General features: G+C 55.2%; 3 protein-coding genes across 7 annotated transcripts; 1 reads left to right on the top strand and 2 right to left on the bottom strand.

Annotated features, from left to right (window-relative positions):
- The first annotated feature begins 289 nt into the window (after positions 1–289).
- NCAPH2 (non-SMC condensin II complex subunit H2) lies at positions 290–8,811 on the top strand. Of its 3 annotated transcripts, none has more exons than XM_074271965.1 (20): positions 290–540; positions 2,809–2,910; positions 3,600–3,655; positions 3,937–4,021; positions 4,120–4,188; positions 4,337–4,416; positions 4,603–4,736; positions 5,460–5,555; positions 5,789–5,886; positions 6,287–6,364; positions 6,579–6,645; positions 6,820–6,927; positions 7,037–7,087; positions 7,170–7,240; positions 7,419–7,512; positions 7,593–7,649; positions 7,744–7,796; positions 7,883–7,984; positions 8,070–8,219; positions 8,338–8,811. In XM_074271965.1, exons 1-20 carry the CDS (start codon positions 433–435, stop codon positions 8,476–8,478), a joined length of 1,800 nt encoding a protein of 599 aa, XP_074128066.1. In that variant the 5' UTR covers positions 290–432; the 3' UTR covers positions 8,479–8,811. The 3 variants fall into 3 exon arrangements, with proteins under 3 accessions (XP_074128066.1, XP_074128065.1, XP_074128067.1); XM_074271964.1 differs by having other exon boundaries at positions 6,287–6,403; XM_074271966.1 differs by having other exon boundaries at positions 338–540; positions 4,581–4,736; positions 6,287–6,403.
- Positions 8,723–10,504, bottom strand: SCO2 (synthesis of cytochrome C oxidase 2). The gene is made up of 2 exons (XM_074271970.1): positions 10,090–10,504; positions 8,723–9,639 (listed from the first exon to the last, which is right to left on the bottom strand). The coding sequence occupies exons 1-2, from the start codon at positions 10,385–10,387 to the stop codon at positions 8,876–8,878; spliced, it is 1,062 nt and encodes a 353-aa protein (XP_074128071.1). The 5' UTR covers positions 10,388–10,504; the 3' UTR covers positions 8,723–8,875.
- Positions 10,505–10,642: 138 nt separating this feature from the next.
- TYMP (thymidine phosphorylase) lies at positions 10,643–16,679 on the bottom strand. 3 transcript variants are annotated; one of them, XM_074271967.1, is made up of 11 exons: positions 16,505–16,679; positions 16,382–16,420; positions 16,176–16,310; positions 15,857–16,059; positions 15,474–15,572; positions 15,154–15,283; positions 14,878–14,996; positions 11,653–11,815; positions 11,348–11,578; positions 11,078–11,218; positions 10,643–10,935 (listed from the first exon to the last, which is right to left on the bottom strand). In XM_074271967.1, the coding sequence occupies exons 2-11, from the start codon at positions 16,407–16,409 to the stop codon at positions 10,781–10,783; spliced, it is 1,404 nt and encodes a 467-aa protein (XP_074128068.1). In that variant the 5' UTR covers positions 16,410–16,420; positions 16,505–16,679; the 3' UTR covers positions 10,643–10,780. The 3 variants fall into 3 exon arrangements, with proteins under 3 accessions (XP_074128068.1, XP_074128069.1, XP_074128070.1); XM_074271968.1 differs by having other exon boundaries at positions 16,382–16,417; positions 16,505–16,672; XM_074271969.1 differs by lacking the exon at positions 16,382–16,420 and having other exon boundaries at positions 16,505–16,659.
- Positions 16,680–21,116: the final 4,437 nt, after the last annotated feature.

The following is a 21,116-nucleotide window of genomic DNA, read 5'->3' as shown; positions in this document are numbered from 1 at the left end:
TTTAAGCCCCGCCCGGCTCGGTGACGTCTCATCCCTGGTCCCCGCTCCTTCTCGGGGCTTCGTCTCTCAAAATCTCCACCTCAGTCTCCGAACGCCCCGCCCGAAGAGGAGTCTCCATCCCCTCTAGTGGCGGCCCCGCCCCACCGGGTCTCGGGGAGAAGCCCCCCGGAGCCCTCCCTTCTCCTTGGTCTCCGCCCTCCAGGTGGAGGCGTCGTCAACGCTCCGCCCACTAGACACCGCCCCCTTTCTCGGGGTAGCGGCTGGTAGGCCTCGAATCGTGTGACGTCACTGATGCGCGCCGGGCGCCGCTCATGGATAGTCGCTTAGTATCCTGAGCGGGAAAAGCAAAAATGGCGCCAGACCGAGCGGCCCCTACTGTGGCCTGAGGAAGAAGCGGAGGCCGGAGCTGGAGCCCCGGCATCCACTTCGTCCATGGAGGACGTCGAAAGCCGCTTCGCCCACCTCCTGCAGCCCATCCGCGACCTCACCAAGAACTGGGAGGTGGATGTGGCGGCGCAGCTGGGCGAATACCTGGAGGAGGTGACGTCACGGGCTTGGGAGGGTGACATCATTGATGGCAAGGCCGGGGGAGGGTCTGGGCGGTGACATCACTGGAGGCCGGCCAGGGCCTGGTGTTGGGGGTTCCAGCGGGAGCAGTCTGGAGTTGGAGTCCAGCACCCTTTAACAAGCGTGCATTGCTTAAACACCCACTGTGTGCAGCCCCCTGCCCTTAGGGCTGGGGTTCCTGCCCTGGGGGGGGCTCCCAGGCAGAGACAACGTGCAGAGCCCCTGGAATTGCGGTGATACCCAGCGTTCTGCGGTGTACCACAGCGTGCACTTGTATATTACATGTCATTATCTTGTGTGTTACATGGTATCTACTCGAGATGGGGAAATACACCATTTCCCAGGCAGGGAACTGAGGCAGAAGCCCTGCGCTGGCTTTGAAAGCCAGTCACAGCATTTGCTCCTGGAGGCAAGGGGGAGTGGAGAGGAGTGAGTGACAGGATCAGAACAGCGCTTCTGCAAAACCATCTCCTCCATGAATGGAGGATGTAATGGAGTGGAAGCAGGACCTCCCCCCCACCCCCCCAGCTGTTACTGCAATAGAAAGCATGAGACTTCAAAGAAAGGCGGATCTGGGGCAATAAAGTCAATTATGTGAGGGACCGAGCCTGGTCAGGCCTGACTCTCGGTGTCTTGTCTTGTCCCCACCGCACAAGGTCGTCCTGGGTGGTGTTCTGTAAACCTCAGAGCAGCCCCTGCAGCAGCTCGGGCGTCTGTGGGAAGCCATGGGCGGCCCCCCGGCCAGCAGCCTCTCGCTTGAGGTCATTGGAGCAGCAGTATGTGGGCTTCTCCCCCAGCATCCACAGGGGCAGCCGCTGCGCTCTGGGCACCGATCTGCACACGGACAGGCTCCCTGCTCTGCCCAAGACTTGCTCCCATCTGCAAGCACATGGGCCCCCACCTTTGCAGGTCTTGCCGTGTCTCCTCACCAGACTCCTTTCCAAAGAAGGGCGGAGAAGGGAAATGGGAAAATTGGGATTCCCACTGGGGAAGTAAAGTTAGAAAAAGGAAAAGACTCGGATGCGATGAATCAGCCAATGACTGAGCTGTGGAACACTTCCCTAATAACCTCTAGGCGGACGCTGACCCATTGATATATGGCAGCATTTGGGTCCGGTACAGACAGTTCTGAGACTACCAAACTGACGGATTTGTCCGTCTTCTGGGGCAGGATAGGAAGCGTCATTTCTCAAGTCAGTGAGCTACTCATCAAATGGTTATTAAGTGTTGACTGTTCTGGGCGCTGGGGATAAAAAAATGGACGGAAGAAAAAAAACTACTCGGGAGCTCACATCGTAACAGGATGTCAATAACTGGTCAGAGGAGACAGTCATTCCTGGGCTTATCCCCCTGCAGAAGGGGGACTGGGGCTGAGTTTTAAAGGTCAGGAGGCAGAGGGGAGAAGGGGAAACTGAGTCTCAGAGAAGTCAGCACTAGGAAGCAGTGGGCTCTGGCTCCAGTTTGAGCTTTGCAGGATTTCTGGGCCCTGGGTAGAAGATTGGCCTTGGCGGCAGGAGCCGACTTCGTGTTTCTGTGCCTCCGTTTCTTCGTCTTGTTAACGGGACGATAGCACTTGCCTCCCAGGGCTGTTTTGAGGATCAAAAAAGTTCACCCATGTAAGGATACGCTAGCAAGAAAGGGCCAGCTAAGTTCCAGCTCTTATCACGAGCCACAGAAGGACCTTGGAAGTGGTGAGCCAAGAGCCCAACCAACGGAAGATAATGCTTTAAGAAGGGAGAGTTTGGCCCCTTGCCGTTTGTTGGTTGGCTGGCTCACGGTATCACTTTGTGCGAGTGGTTGTCGGTGGATGTAAGAAACATGAATCTTTAAAAAACAGAGATTTGGGTCTTGAAACGGAGACCAAGGAGGGGCTTGGGGCTGATAATTGTCCTTATTTGGACAGGTCAGGAGTAGCTTGGTTGGCCAGGACAGTCTGGAAGGTTCTGATGTAAGGCTTGAGGCACCCACTGTAGGCAGGGGCTGTGAATGGAGGAGAGGGCTTCATAAGTACCACCCGGAAAGGCCTGCCCGAGGGCGTGGCTCTGTTACCTGCCTTCAGACCTTGATCTCTTATTTGTTCCCTACTGCATTCCAACTCAACCAGCCTGGGCGGGATTCCGGCAGGAGATGGGCTGAGGGGGTATGCCCAGTGGTAGAAAGGCAAAGGCCTGGAGGTGGGATTGAGCGTGGTCAGGATAGGCCCTGCTCACTTCCCTTTTTTCCTCCCCATATGTCCTGAAGCTGGACCAGATCTGCATTTCTTTTGATGAAGGTAAAACCACCATGAACTTCATCGAGGCTGCACTGCTGATCCAGGGGTCTGCCTGTGTCTACAGTAAAAAGGTGAGCACTCCAAGCACTGATTGGGCACACTGTGACCCCCGGGGGCCGCGGGGAGGCAGAGCGTGCACGCCGTGACCCCCGGGGGCCGCGGGGAGGCAGAGCGTGCACGCCGTGACCCCCGGGGGCCGCGGGGAGGCAGAGCGTGCACGCCGTGACCCCCGGGGGCCGCGGGGAGGCAGTGTGCATGCCGTGTTCCCTCTGTTTGGGGGGCTGGCCTGTGGGCCTTGTTTCCTCGGGCTCCTTTTTGGAGCCCAGTCGTGGTAGCCCTTTGTGGTGATGGCACAGGGGATGTTTCCTGCCTTTGAGAGAGCGGCCTTCCCTTCCCTCCATACCCTCAGTTCTCCTCTTGAGAGTAGCACCCGTGGGGCACGCTCTTGCTTGCCCCCTACCAGGGCAGCAGCTCCAGCTCCTTGTCCAAGGCCCATCGTGTCACCCCTGTGGGCTGCCCACGGCTCATTCCCTGGGGCACACTGGCTGCGGCCATGCTTGGGGGGGGGGGCTCTCAAAACGGGCCCTCCCGGGGAAGTGTCCCTAGGGCACAGACACATGTACACACGCTCTCAGATCCCCGTGCCGGTTCCTGATGCGCTGGGACCGGCTCCGCTCGGCCATCATGCTGGGTTGGCTGGGAGGGAAGCCCGGGGGCTGCCGTTGGCCGCTCTCCTCAGCCCGTGCCCCCCTTTTGGCAGGTGGAGTACCTCTACTCACTGGTCTACCAGGCTCTGGATTTCATCTCAGGAAAAAAGTAAGGGCGGTGGGACACGCAGCAGAGCGTGAGAACCTGGGCCTGCTGTGTGCCACAGACGCCCCCAGTGATCCTTCTCTGCTCTGCCCCATTGGGGTTTGGTAACAATGAGCAAACAGGAAATCTGGAAGGACAGGTGGCTGGGCGGAGACCGGGCACCTTCAGCGGGGCAGCCACTTGGGGAGGAGGCCCCCCCGGAGCTCCCCGGCTGCTCTGATAGCTGCACGACCTTGATGGCCAGGGAAGAGCTGACCCATGCCCGCTTGCCTCTCTCCTCCCAGGCGAAATAAGCAGCTGGCGTCGGCGCAGCCCGACGGGCAGGATGGTGACAATAGCTGCAGCACGCGCCCTGAGCCCGAGGAAGAGGTGAGGCTCCCCGGGGCCCACGTGCCCTCGGCTCCCGCCTCTGGGGCCTTCCCTGGGCACCGCGGCTCCTGCTAGCTGTTGCCTCTGTCTCCCCACAGTTTCTGTCCCTCGATGACTTTCCTGACCCCCGCACAAACATAGACCTGAAGGATGACCAGTCTCCCACCGTAAGTGGCGCCTTCTCCCCGATGCTCCTGGTCCTTTGGGCAGATCTTGGGGGCGGTGGTGATGGGAAGGGGAGGGAGGGCCTGGGAGGTGGCCGGGCTCTGGGGGAGCCCTCCTCCAACATCCGGTGACTCTGTGTGCCCCCAACAGGCCGTGCCTGTCATTCCCCTGGTGCCCATGGCCCTGGTGCCCCCTGACGAAGAAGAGAAGAAGAGCAACCCACTCTACAGGTACAGGACCCCAGCCCCCACCCCCAGTACTCCGCTGCCTCTCTGGGGGTCCTGTTCTGTGTCTGCCCTGAGCCTGCAGCCTCCTGAGGCAGGGCATGGGCCTCTGCCTCCCTGAGCCTGCGGCCCCCCTGAGGTGGGACATGGGTCTCCACCCCTCTTCTCAGAGCATGTTGTCTGCCAGCACAGCCGCCGAGGGGAGGTCCTGGCCAGTCGCAAGGATTTCAGGATGAACACCTCCATCCCTCACGCCAGCGGTGCATTCCTGCTGGAGCCAGGAGGCCTGTCCCCAATGGAGCAGACCATGCCAAGGACCCAGCCCGGTGAGGGTCACGGCCAGAAGGAGACTGGGGGGAGGGGAGTTGGTGACCCCTTGCCCAGGCTCAGGACCCAATTGTTCGCATTGGGGGAATTGTTCTGCACGAGAGTCTTAGACAGTAAAAGCCAAGGGGCAGTGATTATTCTCTCCATCCAGTAACCATTTATTAAGCACCTACTGGGTGCCAGACTCCATGCTGGGGGCTGGGCAGCCCCCACCTTCCAGAGCTTACTGTCTGGAGCCAGGAGGCAGGGAACAGCTTCTACTCAGAGCTAAGGAACCTCCCAGTGGCCACTGAGAAGCGAGGGCTGAGGTCTTGGCGTCAGGGCACCCCTCTGGCCGATATCAGGGTCATCAGGAGGTGAAGCGGGCATCCCGGCCATGGCACAGAGGGGGCAGCTGGAGCCTGGGAGCAGGCCGGGATGGCCGGGGAGCCCCCAGCAGGGTGCGGTCAGCCTGGGAGATGGACTGGCTGCTTGTGCCGAGCTCCCCCCAGGCACGATAGGCCCTGCATCAGGGCATGTAGTTTGAGCTGGACCCATTTTATAGATGAGCACCCACGAGGGCAGGGCCTCCACCTACCCTGTCACCCTCTGCCTTGAGCCCCCTTCTCCCGGAGTGAGCTCTTTGCTGCGAAGGCCCAACTGCAGAAGGGTGAAGGGCTGGGCGGCGTGGCCGGCTGGCGTCCCCAGCACGAGCTCGGCCCTTCTCATTCTCCTCTCCCCAGACGCGGAGCGGCCCGAGGAGATGCCCATGGACGTCTCGGTCTGCATGTCCCCAGCTCCGGTGCTCAACTTCTCCCAGGAGGAAGATGAGAAGCCAGGTGTAGAGCTGAGGCTCATTCCCTTCCCCTGCTCCCTTCCTCCGCCCCCCCCCCCCCCAGCTCCCATGCAACCCGAGCCCCAGGCAGCCGAGTCTTCTTCCCTCCAATTTAAATGGAGGCGAATCTGGACTCAGCTTTACACCGAGCTTGAGAGCCCGGTAGCCCCGCTCCCCGGACACCTGCCTGGGCCCGTAAGTGGCCAGTCTCATCCTCCTCTCCCTGCCCTCCTCCAGAGGCTGCACTGTCGGAAGGTGAGGAAGAGGTGGGAGGAGACGCGCTCCTTCACCCGGAGGTCCCCGAGGCCTCTCCTAAGTCCCCTGAGCAGCAGCAGGTAGGGCGGGAGTGCAGGGGGATGGGGAGACTGCTCCGATGATGTCAGAGGGACATGGGCTCTTTGAGGCTCATGTGGGCAGATGAATCACAGAAGAGTGAATGGGGGTGAGGGTGGTCTCTGGGCTCATTGGGTCCAAGTGTTTGAGCACATTTTAGCCCCACGTCTGGGGGGACCGCTGGAAAATACACGAAGTACGGCATAATCACGGGCCTTTTCCTGGGCTCAACTCCGCTTCCAGCAGCCCCCAGAAATCCTTGGGGACCCTGCCCTTCTCCCTCCAAGCAGGGCGGCCACTCGGGCTGGTCTGGGCAGAACATCTGCTTGTTCCCTCCAGCCTCTGGGGGCAGGTGGAGGTGCGACGGGCAGTGAGGTTGATCGCTTCCACTCTCTCTCCTAGGGTGTCCTGGAGCCAAGGAGATACTCGCTGCGGGGCAAAACCCCAGCTGCCACCCCTCGTCCCTCATGGCACCCAAAGGCAAGAGGAGCCGTTGGGGCTGAGGGAGGCGCCACGGAGGTCTCTTCCCTGTCCCTTCCTGGGAGCCATTAACTTTGCCAGCTGTTGGGGTGGGGAAGGGAAAGGATCCCTTTCAGAGTGGCCTGGCATCTTTGTGGGCGGGCAGGCCAGTATTTGATTATCAGGGGTCCCAAACACATGGTCCTCACTCAGTATCCCGTGTCCTGCATTGCAGGAGCCTCCCGATCCCTGGCAGAGTCTGGACCCCTTTGAAGCTGTGGAGGGCAAGCCCTTCAAGAAAGGTAAGAAGAGATTAGGGCTGGAGGTGAGCACTGTGGTGTGCTGGGCCCATCCCCGGGGCCCAGAGGGGCTGGGCTTGGGGGCTCCCACATCTCTCTAGCGCCATCTCTCCTGGGCGTCTGCTTCGTCCCCGGGGCCGGGACCCCTTCGCCTCACTTCCAGGCTTTGTCCGCCAGGTAGCCCTTACTCTTTGCCGCAGCAGCTGGAGGAGACCACGTCTGGCAAACGCAAACGGAAGATCTCCGCCAGACTCCAGGGGTTTCATGAGTGGTACCTGGCTGCTTGTGAGTTGAGTCCCAAGTGGGGTGGAGGCTTGGAGGGTGGGGAAGGAGGGGGTGACGATGGGATAACAGGCCCGAGCTCCGGTGACGCTCGTGTGACCTCCTCCCTCAGATAGCGGCCGTAGCTCCCAGAAACCTCGGCACAGAGGCCCCACATTTGCAGGTGAGGCTGGAGAAGGGTGGGAGGCCTGACCGGGACGGGGGCGAGGGTGCCAGAACCAAGAGCCCTGGCAATGTCTCTGCAGACCTAGAAGCCCTCTACTGGAAGCACATCAAGGAGCAGGTGGATGCCCTTCGGAAGCTGCGGCAGGGAGAGGTGAGGGCAGCGGGCTCAGCAGGCACCGGGCCGGGCCATTGCTCCCACGCCACTGCCAGATCCCAGGAGGCGGCGCCTGTGGGTCTGCCTCCGTTTCCCCTGCAGTGGCCCCTATGGGAAGGGCAGGAGGATCCAGGTCCAGACCCTGGGTAGCTCACCTCCCCCTGCTTCTGCCCAGGGAGCAGAGCAGCTGCTGTCCAAGGACCAGGAAGGGCTGTGGGCCCTAGAAGAGGAGCGAGTGGAGGACTCCCTGGAGCAGCTTGGAGGAGGAGGTACCCCTGGGGTGCATGCGGGGGAGGGGGCACTGGTGCTGGCCGGGTCTCTTGATGGGCCCGGCTTCCTCTTCTCTCAGACAGCTACTTGGAACTCGAGGATGCAGAGCACGAGGAGCCGCTGGAGAATATTCCTGGTAGGCCTGGGAGAGGGAGTGGGGAGGGTTCTGCGGCCACGGCCGGGCGTCCCAGCTCGGAGCTGACTCTCGGGGCCCTGCTTCCCTCCCCTAGAGCCAGAGATCATCCCTGCGCTCACCTACGAGGAGTTGGTCCAGAGAAACGTGGTAGGTTCTGTTTGGGGGCCAGACCGATGAGGCAGTGGGGGGGCAGCTGGCCCAAAGCCGTCCTGAGCCCCCTCTTCTTCTCCCAGGAATTATTTATTGCCAACTCTCAGAAGTACGTTCATGAGACCGAGCTGTCTCAGCGCATCCGGGAGTGGGAGGACACCATCGGGCCCCTGCTCCAGGAACAGGTGAGCAGGAGCTTGGGACCTGCGGGGCCCTTCACCCCTGGGCGGGGCAGACAGGCAGCAGACAGCCCCCGCTCCCTTCTTCCAGGAGGAGCACGTACCTTTCGACATCCATAATTACGGGGACCAAGTGGTAGCGGGCTTTCAGCAGCTCAACGAGTGGTGTCCCTTTGCAAAGCTGGTGGCCGGCAAGCCCGCCTTCGAGGTGTGCCGCTCTATGCTGGCTTCCCTGCAGCTGGTGAGTGGGGGCGAACGGGGCTGGCCGAGGGCGGGCGGGCACCACTGAAGCTTCTCCCCCGGAACCGCGAGAGGGAGAGGAGGAGGAAACTTCCCCCCACCCTCCCCTGTCCCTCCAGGCCAACGACTACACCGTGGAGATTGCCCAGAAGCCGGGGCTGGCCGAGGCTGTGGATACCATGTCCCTGCGGCTTCTCACCCGCCAGCGAGCCCACGAGCGCTTCCAGACCTACACGGCCCCCTCCATGGCCACCCCCTGATTGTGAATGTTTGTGTGACCGAGTCTGTTTGTGAACGGGTCCCCTTATAGCTGTTTTTTCCACGTTCTGTCCAAAGTTTGCCCTCCGCCTTCCCTCGACAACCCTGAAGCAGGTGCCCAGAGGACGCTGGGTTTTGGGGATGTGCCCTTCCCCACCCCGGTGCCAGAATACTGGCCGGATCCCTGCTGCCCCCAGACCCGGGCGCCCGGGCCCTAACCCAGACCTCTAGGGCGCTTCAGACACGTTGTTTGTAGAAGAAATACCTTTATTTCCCACCCCCTTGTCGAGTACTGTTGTAGAGTGTTGTTACACAGAATAAATATCTGGTCACTAGAGAGCCCACCCATCAGGGTTTGTCATGGGCCGTGGGGGGATGACTCCGAGGGGCCGGGAGGGCTCAGTCCATGATGCTGCGGAAGGCCGCCATGTGGCGCCGCACGCTGTCTGTGATCTGCTCCTCCGTCTTGCTCCGGTTGTAGTAGTCGGTGAAAAGGCCGTCGGGATTGAGCAGGTAGATGATGATGGAGTGGTCCACTATGTAGTCCTGATCCTCGTCGGGAGGCCCCGCGCTGTAGTAGACCCGGTAGTTGCGGCCGGCCCGGCTCACCTGCTCCGGGGTGCCGGTCAGCCCCAGCAGCCGCGGGTGGAACTCGCGCACGTAGTTCCCCACGGCGGCCACGTCGTCCCGCTCGGGGTCCACGGTGACGAAGAGGGGCTGCACGGGGGGCAGGCCGGGCTCGGCCTCGAGCCTGCGCACCACCGCGGCCAGCTTCTCCAGCTCCTCGGGGCAGATGTCCGGGCAGTGCGTGAAGCCGAAGTACAGGAGCACCCACTGGCCCGCGAAGTCGGCCTTGCGCCTGGGGCGGCCCGTGTGGTCCACCAAGTCAAAGTCCCCCTGGCCCACGGCCGCGCTGCGCAGCGCCTCGATCCGCCGCCGCTGCTGCCGCCGCTCCTTCTCCGCCCGGGCCACCAGCCAAGCCGCCGCCAGCCCGGTCCCGAAGAGCCCTGTCACCAGCAGGCGCGTGCGCAGCCCCAGGGCCCTCGGGGGCCCGCCGCCCGCTTCCTGGGAGCTGGAGTAGGGCCGGGCGGCCCGGCGCAGGGAGGCCAGGGCCACGCGCCAGGGGCCGGGAGCCCGCAGGTGCCACATCTCACTCTGGAGCCCTGCAACACAGGGAGCAGAGGGTGGGAGGGGGCAGAGGTGAAAGGGCAGTGGGGGACGGGGTAGGGGGCACAGAGGGGGGAGGGAGCAGAGTGGGGAGCCGGGGATGAAGGGGTACTCCTCAAGCGGAGAGTTCGGAGGCGGCCTTGGCCGCACGTGGGCCGCTCCTTGGTGCCCCGCTCACGGGGGGCTGTGCGCCGGCCCGACCCCGAGAAGCACGGGGTCTTTGCCCCGGTGGTACCCCCGCCCTCGGATCTGGTCTCCCCTTTATTAGACTGTTAGCACAGAGCACAGGCTCGGGACACAGCAGGCGCTTAGCCAGTGTTGACCACTGCAGTCTGAACTTGGGATCTGGGCTGGAGCCAGCGTGCACAGGACCGCGCGCGGAGGTTCGTCCGGAGCCCAGCACCCAGAGGGTAGCTGTGTGGGGAGGGGGGGGCGCATGCGCTCACCTCTGTTCGCGGGCTCGCCGGTCTCGTATCCGGAAGTTTTTTTGGGATCTCGCGAGACGGATACACGCGCGATGAAGTCCGAATTCGCGTTCAGCCGGCAAGTGACGAAGTCACCTCGGACTGGAGGCCATGGAGCATGCGCAGCGTGTGGGGTGGGGCCAGCGGGGGAAAGGAAATTATGCTGAGTCTGCGCAGGGATGTAGTGCAACCGGGAGGCGACGGCCGAAGACACCACGCATGAGCACGACCGGCTCTCCTTCCAAGCTTGCGAGCGCCCCCTGCTGCCCCTGAGGCGCATAGTGTCTGTCGTTCTTACTCCCAATTCCGCAGCCGAGGGCGGTGGTCCCCGCTATACGCACGTAGCCCCCATTTTCTTCGCCCCAAGTGCACGCACCACCCTACGCATAATGCCCCCCAGGCCCCAGCCCCAGCGGCGAACCAGCCGGGCTCGCGGAATGCCCGTGGACTTGGGGCTGTGACGTCATCGCCCCGCCCCCGGCGCGCACGGACCCAGAGACCAGACCGGAGGGGCCCCGCCCCCGGACAAGCGGAGTTCGAGCCGAAACGGGCACTTTATTCCGAGAAGACGCCCCCCCTTCCCCAACCGAGGGGGCCCGGGAGGCACGCGGACAGCGCCCCGGGTTGGGACGCGCGCAGATCTCGCCCGAAGGAAGCGCCTGGAAGCCGGGGCTCAGCCGCTCACGGAGGGGGGCAGGATGAGCTCCCGAAAGCAGGGCTCGGGCACGAAGGGCTCCCCGCTGCCCAGCGTCAGCGCCTCCTGCAGCTTCTGGCAGTGCCGCGGGCTCAGGCCGGGGCCCTGGTGGTGCACGCGGATCCAGGCGGTCCCTGGCAGTGGCGGGGAGAGCCGTCACCGCGAGCCCGCCGCGGTGGGAGGGGGCTCGGAGTACTTGTCCCCGCCCCACCGGCCGGGAGCCCTTAAAGGAGGCCCGGGAGCGGGTCTGGTGCTGATCTCGGTCTTCGCTCTCACCTGCACTGACCCTCTGTCCCACGCTCACCAGCAGCTCCAGCCCCACGTCGTGGCGGAGGGGCTCTCCTGCCCGGGTCCGGCCAGCCCCCAGCTCGTGGAGAACCTGGGCCAGGGGCAGGGCCTGGATCTTCTCCACCGTCCCTGGGGGGAGGGGAGGGTTAGTGGGGGGAGGGGAGGGGAGCATGGGGCACGGGGTGACTGACGCGTACAAAGGTAAGGGGGAAGGTTTGTGCTGGCCGGGGCGGGCCTTGAAATCGGGTTTCTCCTCACCCTCTGAAGCTGTTCTCAGCTCCTCCTGGGTGGGGGCCGTGGGGAGCAGGCCTCGGCGCTGGGCGGGAGACCCCGAGCACAGAGCCTGGGCCAGCGCGGGGGCCACCCCCTGGGCCTCCAGCATGGCCCGGAACTGGCGCAGGGCAGAGCCGTCGTCCAGCGAGGCCCCCACTCGGGCTGTCCCCTGGGTCAGGGTTGGAGCCTGGCCGTTCAGCCACAGCAGGGATCCTCCTGGGGACGGGGTTAGGCAGGACGGTGAGCGGGGACAGAGGAGCCCTTCCCCCCCTCCCCCTCCCTTCACACACCTAACTGGGTGACGAGGTCCCGTAAGTCCGGGGGGCCTCCTCCCTCCAGACACCGCAAGGCCTCCTCCACTTCGAGCCCGTGGCCCACGCAGCGGCCCAGAGGGTTGTCCATCGTCGTCAGCGCGGCCGCCACCCGGACCCCCAGGCGGGCCCCCACGCCCACCTGCAGAGAGCAGGCCGGGTCATTCTCGGCCCACTCCCTGTTCTGCTGGGCCTGCTGCCCGGAGTGCTCCCCTCCCTGTGTCCGTCCTCCCCAACCCTCCTCTGCGGCCTCCTGGGCTAGAAACCTCCTCTCTCCTTCATCTGCCACATCAACCACCCACCGAGTCCCGATCTTACCCCCACACGTCCTTCCCTTCCCTCACCTGCCTCACGCTGCCCTCCCAGAGTCCTGTGTCCTCTCATAAATGTCAGCAGCTTCCTAACAGATCTCCGTGCTCCTCTCCCCCGAGCCCCCTCACCATAGGGCCAGCCCTCCTAAGACACGCCTCATACCACGGCAACCGGGTCTTAGGCTCCTGTCTCTACCAATTGATCAATAAGCATCTATTAAGTGCCTACTGTAAGCCAGGCTGGAGCTCCCAATACCAAAAGTGTGACCAGTTCTGCCCCTTGCAGAGCTTAGACTTTTGGAGGAGGGGAAGGGAGAGAGCATGTAATATATGCTTTGCTGGGGGATGCTGTTGGGGAAGAGGAGCTTGGGAAATTCCTGCTGAGAACATTTCTGATTTATTTTTTTTTCTGACTTCATGTCGTTTTTTCCTTCTTAATTACTTAAAAAACAAACAAAACTAAAAACATGCTATTTTTATCTGGGGAATAACCAGATCCCTAGTCTGAAACGGATTTCAGAAGCCCTCGGTCATACTAGGGCATGAGCTGCAGCGCAGGGTGCCAGAGTCTTCGAAGGACTGGTGCTGGCTGGCCCACAGGTAATTTGCTTATTAGACCCCAACTGTGTACAAGGGTCCCTTCCTCTTTGATAATTCATCTTGACAAACTGGCCCACGACTATAAATTCTGCTTGTCTCTGGTTTGGAAGCCTTTTTTCATCCATTTCTGAGCCACTTATTGATCAGGAGGGTTTCCCAACCAATTTCATTTTCTCAGTTCCGGCTCCTTGGTTCAGAGTCCTTTGGATATGAAGTCTGCTTTTTGGCAAACATGAAAACAGAAATGGGTGATCTTTTCAGGGCCCTTCATTTCAGATTCTAAGACGCTCTCATTTTCCTTCCAGTTTGCAACCAGCATGTTTAGGGCTTCCCATGGCCTGGGCTGACTTTACTACTAGTCTCAATCGTCTGTCTCTTCTGTCTGTCACATTTACTGCTCCATTGCCTGCTAAATTAGGTAGTGAGTTCCCTGTCACCGGAGGTATCCAAGCAATGGGTGGCTACCCCCTTGTAGAGGAAATTCTCCTTTATATACAAGCACGGAGTTTTCCCCATCGAGTCCAGGTGCACTCTGGATCCTCACCCAGCACAGTCCTAATCCTGCAGAAGTCTCTCAAAGGCCTCCCCTTGTTGCTGTCTCTGTAGCTTATGAGTCATTTGAGTATCTGTTCTGGAATTCTCTCTCTTGCCTCAGGTTGTTTCCTCCTCCCTTCCTGACTCATTCCCAAGTTCCTTTTCCTGGCTCACCTTCTCCCTGCCTTTAAAGTTGGCTGCTATTCAAGGTTGCTCTAAGCCCTCTTCTCTTCACACTTTAATCGCTCTTTCTTGTTGACTTACCCACTCTCTGGTGGCTAATATTAGCCCAGATGAGTCCTGAGTCTAAAACTCCAGTCCCAATCACAAAGTGCACAACTCCACCTGGACCTGCCCACCTTGTGCTCCCACTAGCACCCCAAGCTCACTATGCCCTAAAGCAGGGGATTTTAACTTGGGTCCCACATGAGGACTGATTTCATGAAAAACAAATGGGAAAATAATTACATCCTTTCTTCTCACTAACCTTTACTGAAATGCAACATTTCCTTCAATTATGAATTTTTAAAATCGTTCTAAGACCGAGTACGGAGACTTCCATCAGATTGCCAAAGGAGCCCGGAGCTCTGCTCTTCAGCCTCCCTCCAGTCCTGCCTCCTCCAACTGCAGCAACCGGCTCTTCCCCCGGCCCTTCCTCCCTCTTTTACATTCGATCAGCCGCCAAGTCCTGAGATATGTGTGCTTTGTGCCAACTGGGGAACCCATTTACTCTCATTTATATTATCCATACATATTATATCTGTATAATTGTATGTGCATAATTATTGGTGTGGTGTCTGGGATTCGGAGTTCCTTTTGAAGGCAGTGACTGTGTTTTAACCTTTTTGGTATCCCTAGGAGTTGCCATAGTGCCTAGGACACAGTTACTGGGTCATGACTGACTGACTGACTGCCCCTCATTCAGGCCCTTATTGCCTCTCTTATTGCAGGCTCTCTGCCTCTCATCTCTTCTCTCAGCCAACCTGGGAAGAGTCATCCAAGTATGACAAAAAGTGGTCATCCATTCCTTCAGCAGGGTCATTGGGCTGCAGAGCCTGCAGTGGTTGCCTAGTGCTACTGCATGGAGCCCAGACATTTCCAGCTGGTATTAAAGGTCCTCCACACTGGTGCCTTTCTAGCCCCATCTGCCTCCACTGCCCTTCACGCCTTCTGTTCCTGCCTCTTTCCCCCTTGGTGCCCCCCTCACAGTCCCATTTTTGGGAATGCTCTTCCTTCTGCCAAGTTCTACCTATCTGCTGCTGAATGTTTGGGGTGGGAGAAAGAGAAAGGGGGAGGGGGAAAGAGAAGGGAGAAAAAGGGAAGGGATAGGAGAGGGGGGAAGGAAATAAGGAGAGAAAGGGGGAAGAAGGGAAGAGGAGGAGAGGTAGAATAAAGGAGGGAGAGGTAGAATAGGGGAGGGACAAAGCAGAGTAGGAGAGGTAGGGGAAAGGGAGGAGTGAGGGGAGCAGGGGAAGAGGAAGACAAAAGTGAAGGGGAAAAGGGGAGGGATTATTTTTCTCACACATGGATGGTTTTTATTGTTTGAATTGGAAGTTATGAAGGTAATAATAAATAAGTTATAAAACTCTGACTTTCAAGGTTCACCTCTCCTAGACCCTGATCTCTGGCCCCCACAATATCCCCCACCCCGACTCCAAGACCTAAGTTGGTGATTTTATTGGCACAGGAAGCTCTCAAGGAGGAAATACTCTGCAGGTGAACAGTGAGCCATGAAGGAGCCTCGGTCACACTCACTCACCAGGGCATGGGCTAGCTCCCGAGCTTTTTCTTGGCTTGGGAAGATGGCTGCTTCTCCAAATTTCACATCCACCACCAGGGTTGAGAGTTGTTCCACAGCCTTTTTACTGAGGATGGAGGCTGGAGGGGCAGAGAGGGGGCGCTTGGGCTAGAACCGGGACCTCCTGTCCAGTGGGGGGAGGGGGCATGGAGACATGGCATGGGTCCAGTCACCAATGGATAGGCTGTTCCTAACCAGGGTCAGAGTAGCCTCCAGCAGGGGTGGGGAGCAGGTCACCTGTGATGAGGGGGAGGCTGTCCACTGTGGCAGTTACATCCCGGATGGCATAGAGAACTTTGTCTGCAGGGACCAGCTCCTGGCTCTGCCCCACAATGCAGCAGCCTGCACGCTCCAGCAGCTCCCGCATCTGATCTCCCAGGTGGGGAGGATCCCCATTAGTGACCAAAGCCCCCCAAACAGTAATGCCCCATGGATCCATGACCCCCAGGGATTTGGGACCAGATTTCTCCCGGCAGTCAGGTGCCCTTCAGTGAGTACTGTCTCACCCACTGATGACTGTTCATGAGGGGCCCCAGTCAGGGTCCTTTGCCCAATACCTGCTCTGGACTTTGTACCACCGAGAAGCCTGGGATGGCTTCCAGCTTGTCCAGCGTGCCCCCGGTGTGTCCCAGTCCCCGGCCACTGATCATTGGCACCTGTGTGGATGAGACCCAGCCCCATCCCAGCGCCAAGGGCTGGAACCTCCCTGTTTTCTCTCCGTCGGACTTCAGTGTTCAGCCCCCCCCCAACAATTCGGGGTCTGTTCTGAACCGACAGTCTGCCTAAGGGCCGCTCTGAGTTCTGAGCAAAGAGTGGAAGTGGACAGCGGGGAAAGAGCCCAACGGGGAGGACCTGCATTCACCTCTTCCCTCTGTCTCCCAGCCATCCCTCCCTTACACCCAGGCCTTGAGGCCCCTGGGAGAGGGGGCAGGGGGCTGACCTTGCAGCCACAGGCGGCCAGAGCAGGCGCCAAGACCAGGCTGACTTTGTCCCCCACGCCCCCAGTTGAGTGCTTGTCCACCACCAGCCGTCCCCAGGCCTCGGGCCACTGAAGCTGCTGCCCGGACTCGGCCAGGGCTCGCGTCAGAATCTCTGTCTCACCCAGGTCCATGCCCCGTAACCGGATAGCCATGAGCATGGCACCTGTGGGCACAGGGAGAACCTGACAGGGCTGCCCAAGTGGGGGGAACTCTGTCCAGGGACTGGGGAAGTTGGGGTCCCCGGGGGGGTGGTTCCAGGTCTTGGGGCAGGTATGTCACCTATTTGCGCCTCCTCCACTGTCCCCTCTGTCACCCCCTGAATAAAGCTCCGAATGTCAGCATCCTCCAGGCGAGCCCCGTCTCGCTTCTTCCTAATCAGCTCCGGGATGGAGGGGGGGTTCTGGGGGCTGGAGCCTGGGTGAGGAGAGGGCCGGGTCAGAGGGTCCCCGGGCAGTCCCGGCCCCCGGTCTCCGAGCCCCCCTCACCTGGCCCTGTCCGGTCCGTCGCTGCCATCCTGGGGTCTGCTAGGAGGGAAAGCGGGAGGTGTAGCCCTACCCTCTGCCCTGGTGCTTCTTGGCCCCCTCCCGGGACCGCTCAGGGCTTCTTACCTCTGCCCTCTCAACCGCAGTTATGGGTCCTGGCTGGTCCCGGCCCCCGCCTCTCTCCTGGGCTCCTCTCACACTCTCTCCCTGGGGATCTGGCTTCGGCCCCTCCCCCTGGTCTCTTTCTACCTCCCTCTTCAGCCAACCCCCTCTCTCCTCCCTTTCTCTCTGGTCCCCGTCTCAGGGAGATAAGAGGGGGCGTGCCCTGGTCTGGACCAATCCTGGGGCCCCCAGTGTGGGTGGGGAGGGAAAGAGTCCCGAATTCCCAGAACTGGGCGGGGTCTCCGACACATCAGCTGTCCCCCTTCCTCCAAGAAGCCCTCCTTGCTTGACTAGCTTCGTCTCTTGCCGGCGAATTCTATAGTTCTTGGTGACATTCCAACGTGTCTGCTCCGCGCGGAGCTCCGGAAGGTTTCTCTGAGCAGGAATTGTTGCTTTGACATCTTGGTTTATTATCCTGACTTCCCTTAGAGACTGAACAATGAACTGTGTGTGCTGGACTAGGACCAGCCCAGCCCAAGAAGCCACTAACGAGGCAATCTTTTTTTTTTTTTTTTTTTGTTTTTTTTTTTTATTTTATTTATTTTTTTTTTTTAGATTTGGAAGATTTTCTTTTTTTTTTTTTTTTTATTTTATTTTATAATTATAACATTTTTTGACAGTAACTAACGAGGCAATCTTAAAAAAAATCATTCATTCAATAATGATTAACTAAGTATCCATGTATAACTCTTCAATAGTATTTTCCCCAAATATTCGTAAAGACAATTTTAAACATTCATTTTTAAAAATTTGATAAGAGCTTTTTTTTTTTTTCTTCAAAATACATGCAATGATAGTTTTTGTAAAGTTTTGTGTTCCAAATTTTTCTCCCTCCCTCTTTACCTCCCTTCTCTTCAAGACAGCAAGCAATCTGATACGGGTTAGATATGTGCAATTCTTTTAACCATATTTCCATGTTTGTCATATTGTACAAGAAAAAAAAAAAAAACAGACCAAAAGGAGAAAAAGCCACAAGAAAGAAAAAGAAAGCAAACTTTTTTTTAAAGGTTTTTATTTTCAAAACATATGCACAGATAATTTTTTCAATATTGACCCTTGCATGTTTCAGATTTTCTTTTCCTTCCAATATATATATATGTATATATATATATAGTACATGTTAAAATATATGTTAGATCCAATTTGTGTAAACATATTTATACAATTCTCTTGTTACACAAGAAAAATCAGATCAAAAAGGAAAGAAAATGAGTAAAAAAACCAAATGCAAGTGAACAATAAAAAGAGTGAGAATGTTATGTCGTGATCCACACTCAGTTCCCACAATCCTCTCTCTGGGTATATATGACTCTCTTCATCATAAGATCATTGGAACTGGCCTGAATCACCTCGCTGTTGGAAAGAGGACATCCATCAGAATTGATCATTGAATAATATTGATGTTGCTGTGTACAATGATCTCCTGGTTCTGCTCATTTCACTCAGCATCAGTTCCTGTCAGTCTCTCCAGGCTTTTCTGAAATCCTTCTGCTGGTCATTTCTTATCAATAATATTCCATGACATTCATATGCCACAATTTATTCAGCCATTCTCCAACCAATGGGCATCCACTCAGTTTCCAGTTTCTCGCCACTACAGAAAAGGCTGCCACAAACATTTTTGCACACATGGATCCCTTTTCCCCCTTTTATGATCTCTGGGATACAAGCCCAGTAGAAACATTGCTGGATCAAAGGGTATGCACAGAGCAAACAAACTTTTTTTAAAAGGTGAAAATTCTTTGCTGTGATCCACACTCAGTCTCCATAGTTCTCTCTCTGGATGAGGATGACCTTTTCCCATTCCAAGTCTATTGGAATTGCTCTGAATTACTGCATTACTGAGAAGAGCCAAGTCCATCTGTGGATTATCACATAATCTTGTTGTTGTGTGCAATATTCTCTTGTTATGCTCGCTTCACTCAGCATTTGTTTATATATCTTTCCAAATTTTTCTGAAATCATCCTGCTCATTGTTTTTGTTTTGTTTTGTTTTTGTTTTTCTTCCCAGATTATTTTTACCTTGCGAATACAATTCTTCCTTTGCAACAACAACAATTCGGTTCTGCACATATATATTGTACCTAGCATATACTATAAGATATTTAATATGTATGGGAATGCCTGCCATTTAGGGGAGGGGGTGGAGGGAAGGAGGGGAAAAACTCGGAACAGAAGGGAATACAAGGGATAATGTAAAAAAAAAAAATGCCTATGCATATGTACTGCCAAAGAAAATGTTATAATTATAAAAATTAATAAAAAACAAAATAAAATTAAAAAAAAAGAAAAAGAAATCATCCTGCTCATCATTTCTTATAGAAAAATAATATTATTCCATTACCTTCATATACCATAATTTGTTCAGTCATTCCCCAAAGGGTTCATTCATTCACTTTCCAGTTCCTTGCCATGACAGAAATGGCTGCTACAGAATGGTAAATGTGTTTAGAAGAGTTGCACATGTTTAACCTATATCGAATTACTTTCTGTCTAAAGGGGAGATGGGGAGGGAGGGAGAAAAACTTGGAACACAAGTTTTTGCAAGGGTGAATATTAAAAACTCTCTTTGCATGTATTTTGACAAAGAGAAAGCTATTATTTAAAAAAAGAGCTGCTACAAACATTTTTTCCACATGTGGATCCTTTCCCCTCTTTTATGATTCCTTTAAGATATGGACCCAGTAATGACACTTCTGGATCAAAGGTATGTACAATTTTATAGCTCTAGGGCATAGTTACAAAGCTCTGCTGGTAAATTTTTAACAACCAACAGGGAAAAAAAATGTTCTTTCTCTAAGAAAAAAAGTCCTCATATGATACTTTTTGGAGAAATGAGACATTTGGGGTTAAGTGACGACTTGCCTAGGGTCACACAGCTACTAAACATTTCTGAGGCTGGATTTGAACTCAGATCCTTCTGACTAGGGCTAATGCTCTATCCACTTCACCATCTAGCTGCCCCACATATCACACCTTTTTTTTTTTTTAAAGGATGTGTTTATGTATGGGACTACCTGTCATCTAGGGGAGGAAGTAGAGGAAAGGAGGGGAAAAGTTGAAACAGAAGTTTTTGCAAGGGTCGATGTTGAAAAATTATCCATGCATATTTTGTATATAAAGAGCTATAATAAAAATAAAATAAAATACCAGTGGTGAACAAAAAAAGGATATTTTTTATTTATTTTTTCAATTACATGTAAAATCAATTTTAAAGTTCATTTTAAAAATAGTTTTTGACTTTTAAATTCCTTTTCTTCCTCTCCTCCCCCTCTTTGAGAAGTCAAACAATTTGATATGTTATATACATATGCAGTCATACAAAGCATATTTCTGTATAAGCCATGTTACAAAAGAGAACACAGATCAAAAAAAAAAAAAAAAAAGGAAGAAAAAGAAAGTTTTACTCCATCAGTTCTCTCTGGAAGTGGATTGCATTTTTCTCATAAGTCCTTCTGAATGATCTTGGATCATTGAGAATAGCTAGGTCATTCACACAGTCATATAGTAGGTACAACATTGCTGTTCTCTTGGGTCTGTTCCCTTCACGTTGCATCAGTTCTAGGTTTTGCTGAAAGCATCCTGCTCATCATTTCTTAAAGCACAATGATATTCCCTCACAATCATATACCACAATTTGTTCAGCCATCCCCATTTGATGGATAGCTCCTCAATTTCTGATTCTTTGCCACCACAAAGAGAGCTGCTATAAACCATATCACACTTTCAAGGTTCCTGTGACTTTCTGACATTTTTTTTCTTCCTATAGATTTTTAAAATTAATTTTATAATTATAACTTTTTTTGACAATACATATGCATAGGTAATTTTTTACATTATCCCTTGTACTCCCTTCTGTTCCGTTGACATTTTTAAAATTACTTTCTTTAGATGTTCAAGAAAACAATGAAGCAAGCCTTCATTTGTAACCTTTGTTGATTCTCAGATGTAAGTGTTCACACTGAAAACTTTTTTTTTTAATTTTTTTATTAATTTTTATAATTATAACATTTTCTTTGACAGTACATATTCATAGGTAATTTTTTTTTACAACATTATCCCTTGTACTCCCTTCTGTTCCAAGTTTCTCCCCTCCTTCCCTCCACCCCCTCCCCTAGATGGCAGGCATTCCCATACATATTAAATATCTTATAGTATATTCTAGGTACAATATATATGTGCAGAACCGAATTTTGTTGTTGTTGTTGTTGCAAAGGAAGAATTGTATTCAGAAGGTAAAAATAATCTGGGAAGAAAAACAAAAACAAAACAGTGCTCACAGTTTATACTCATTTCCCAGTGTTCCTTTTCTGGGTGTAGTTGATTCTGTCCATCATTGATCAATTGGAATTGGATTAGCTCTTCTCTATGTTGAAGATACCCACTTCCATCACAATACATCCTCATACAGTATCATTGTTGAAGTGTACAATGATCTCCTGGTTCTACTCATTTCACTCAGCATCAGTTCCTGTAAGTCTCTCCAAGCCTCTCTGTATTCCTCCTGTTGGTCATTTCTTACAGAACAATAATATTCCACACACTGAAAACTTAACAATTGGAGGTTCTAGGAGAG

Source organism: Sminthopsis crassicaudata, chromosome 5, assembly GCF_048593235.1.
Source record: "Sminthopsis crassicaudata isolate SCR6 chromosome 5, ASM4859323v1, whole genome shotgun sequence".
NCBI lineage: Eukaryota > Metazoa > Chordata > Mammalia > Dasyuromorphia > Dasyuridae > Sminthopsis > Sminthopsis crassicaudata.
This window is presented reverse-complemented; position numbering and strand designations above follow the sequence as displayed.

Coding starts and splice junctions, on each gene's coding strand:
- TYMP (XM_074271967.1), bottom strand. CDS start 16,409: ATGGCAGCGACGGACCGGACAGGGCCAG. Junction 15,573..15,856: donor TGGCCGCCTGTGGCTGCAAG/GTCAGCCCCCTG, acceptor TCATCCACACAG/GTGCCAATGATCAGTGGCCG. Junction 14,997..15,153: donor CAGCCTCCCCCTCATCACAG/GTGACCTGCTCC, acceptor CTGCCCCTCCAG/CCTCCATCCTCAGTAAAAAG.
- SCO2 (XM_074271970.1), bottom strand. CDS start 10,387: ATGCGCCTCAGGGGCAGCAGGGGGCGCTCGCAAGCTTGGAAGGAGAGC. Junction 9,640..10,089: donor CGGCGAGCCCGCGAACAGAG/GTGAGCGCATGC, acceptor CCTGTGTTGCAG/GGCTCCAGAGTGAGATGTGG.
- NCAPH2 (XM_074271964.1), top strand. CDS start 433: ATGGAGGACGTCGAAAGCCGCTTCGCCCACCTCCTGCAGCCCATCCGC. Junction 7,088..7,169: donor CAGAGGCCCCACATTTGCAG/GTGAGGCTGGAG, acceptor ATGTCTCTGCAG/ACCTAGAAGCCCTCTACTGG. Junction 7,241..7,418: donor GGAAGCTGCGGCAGGGAGAG/GTGAGGGCAGCG, acceptor GCTTCTGCCCAG/GGAGCAGAGCAGCTGCTGTC.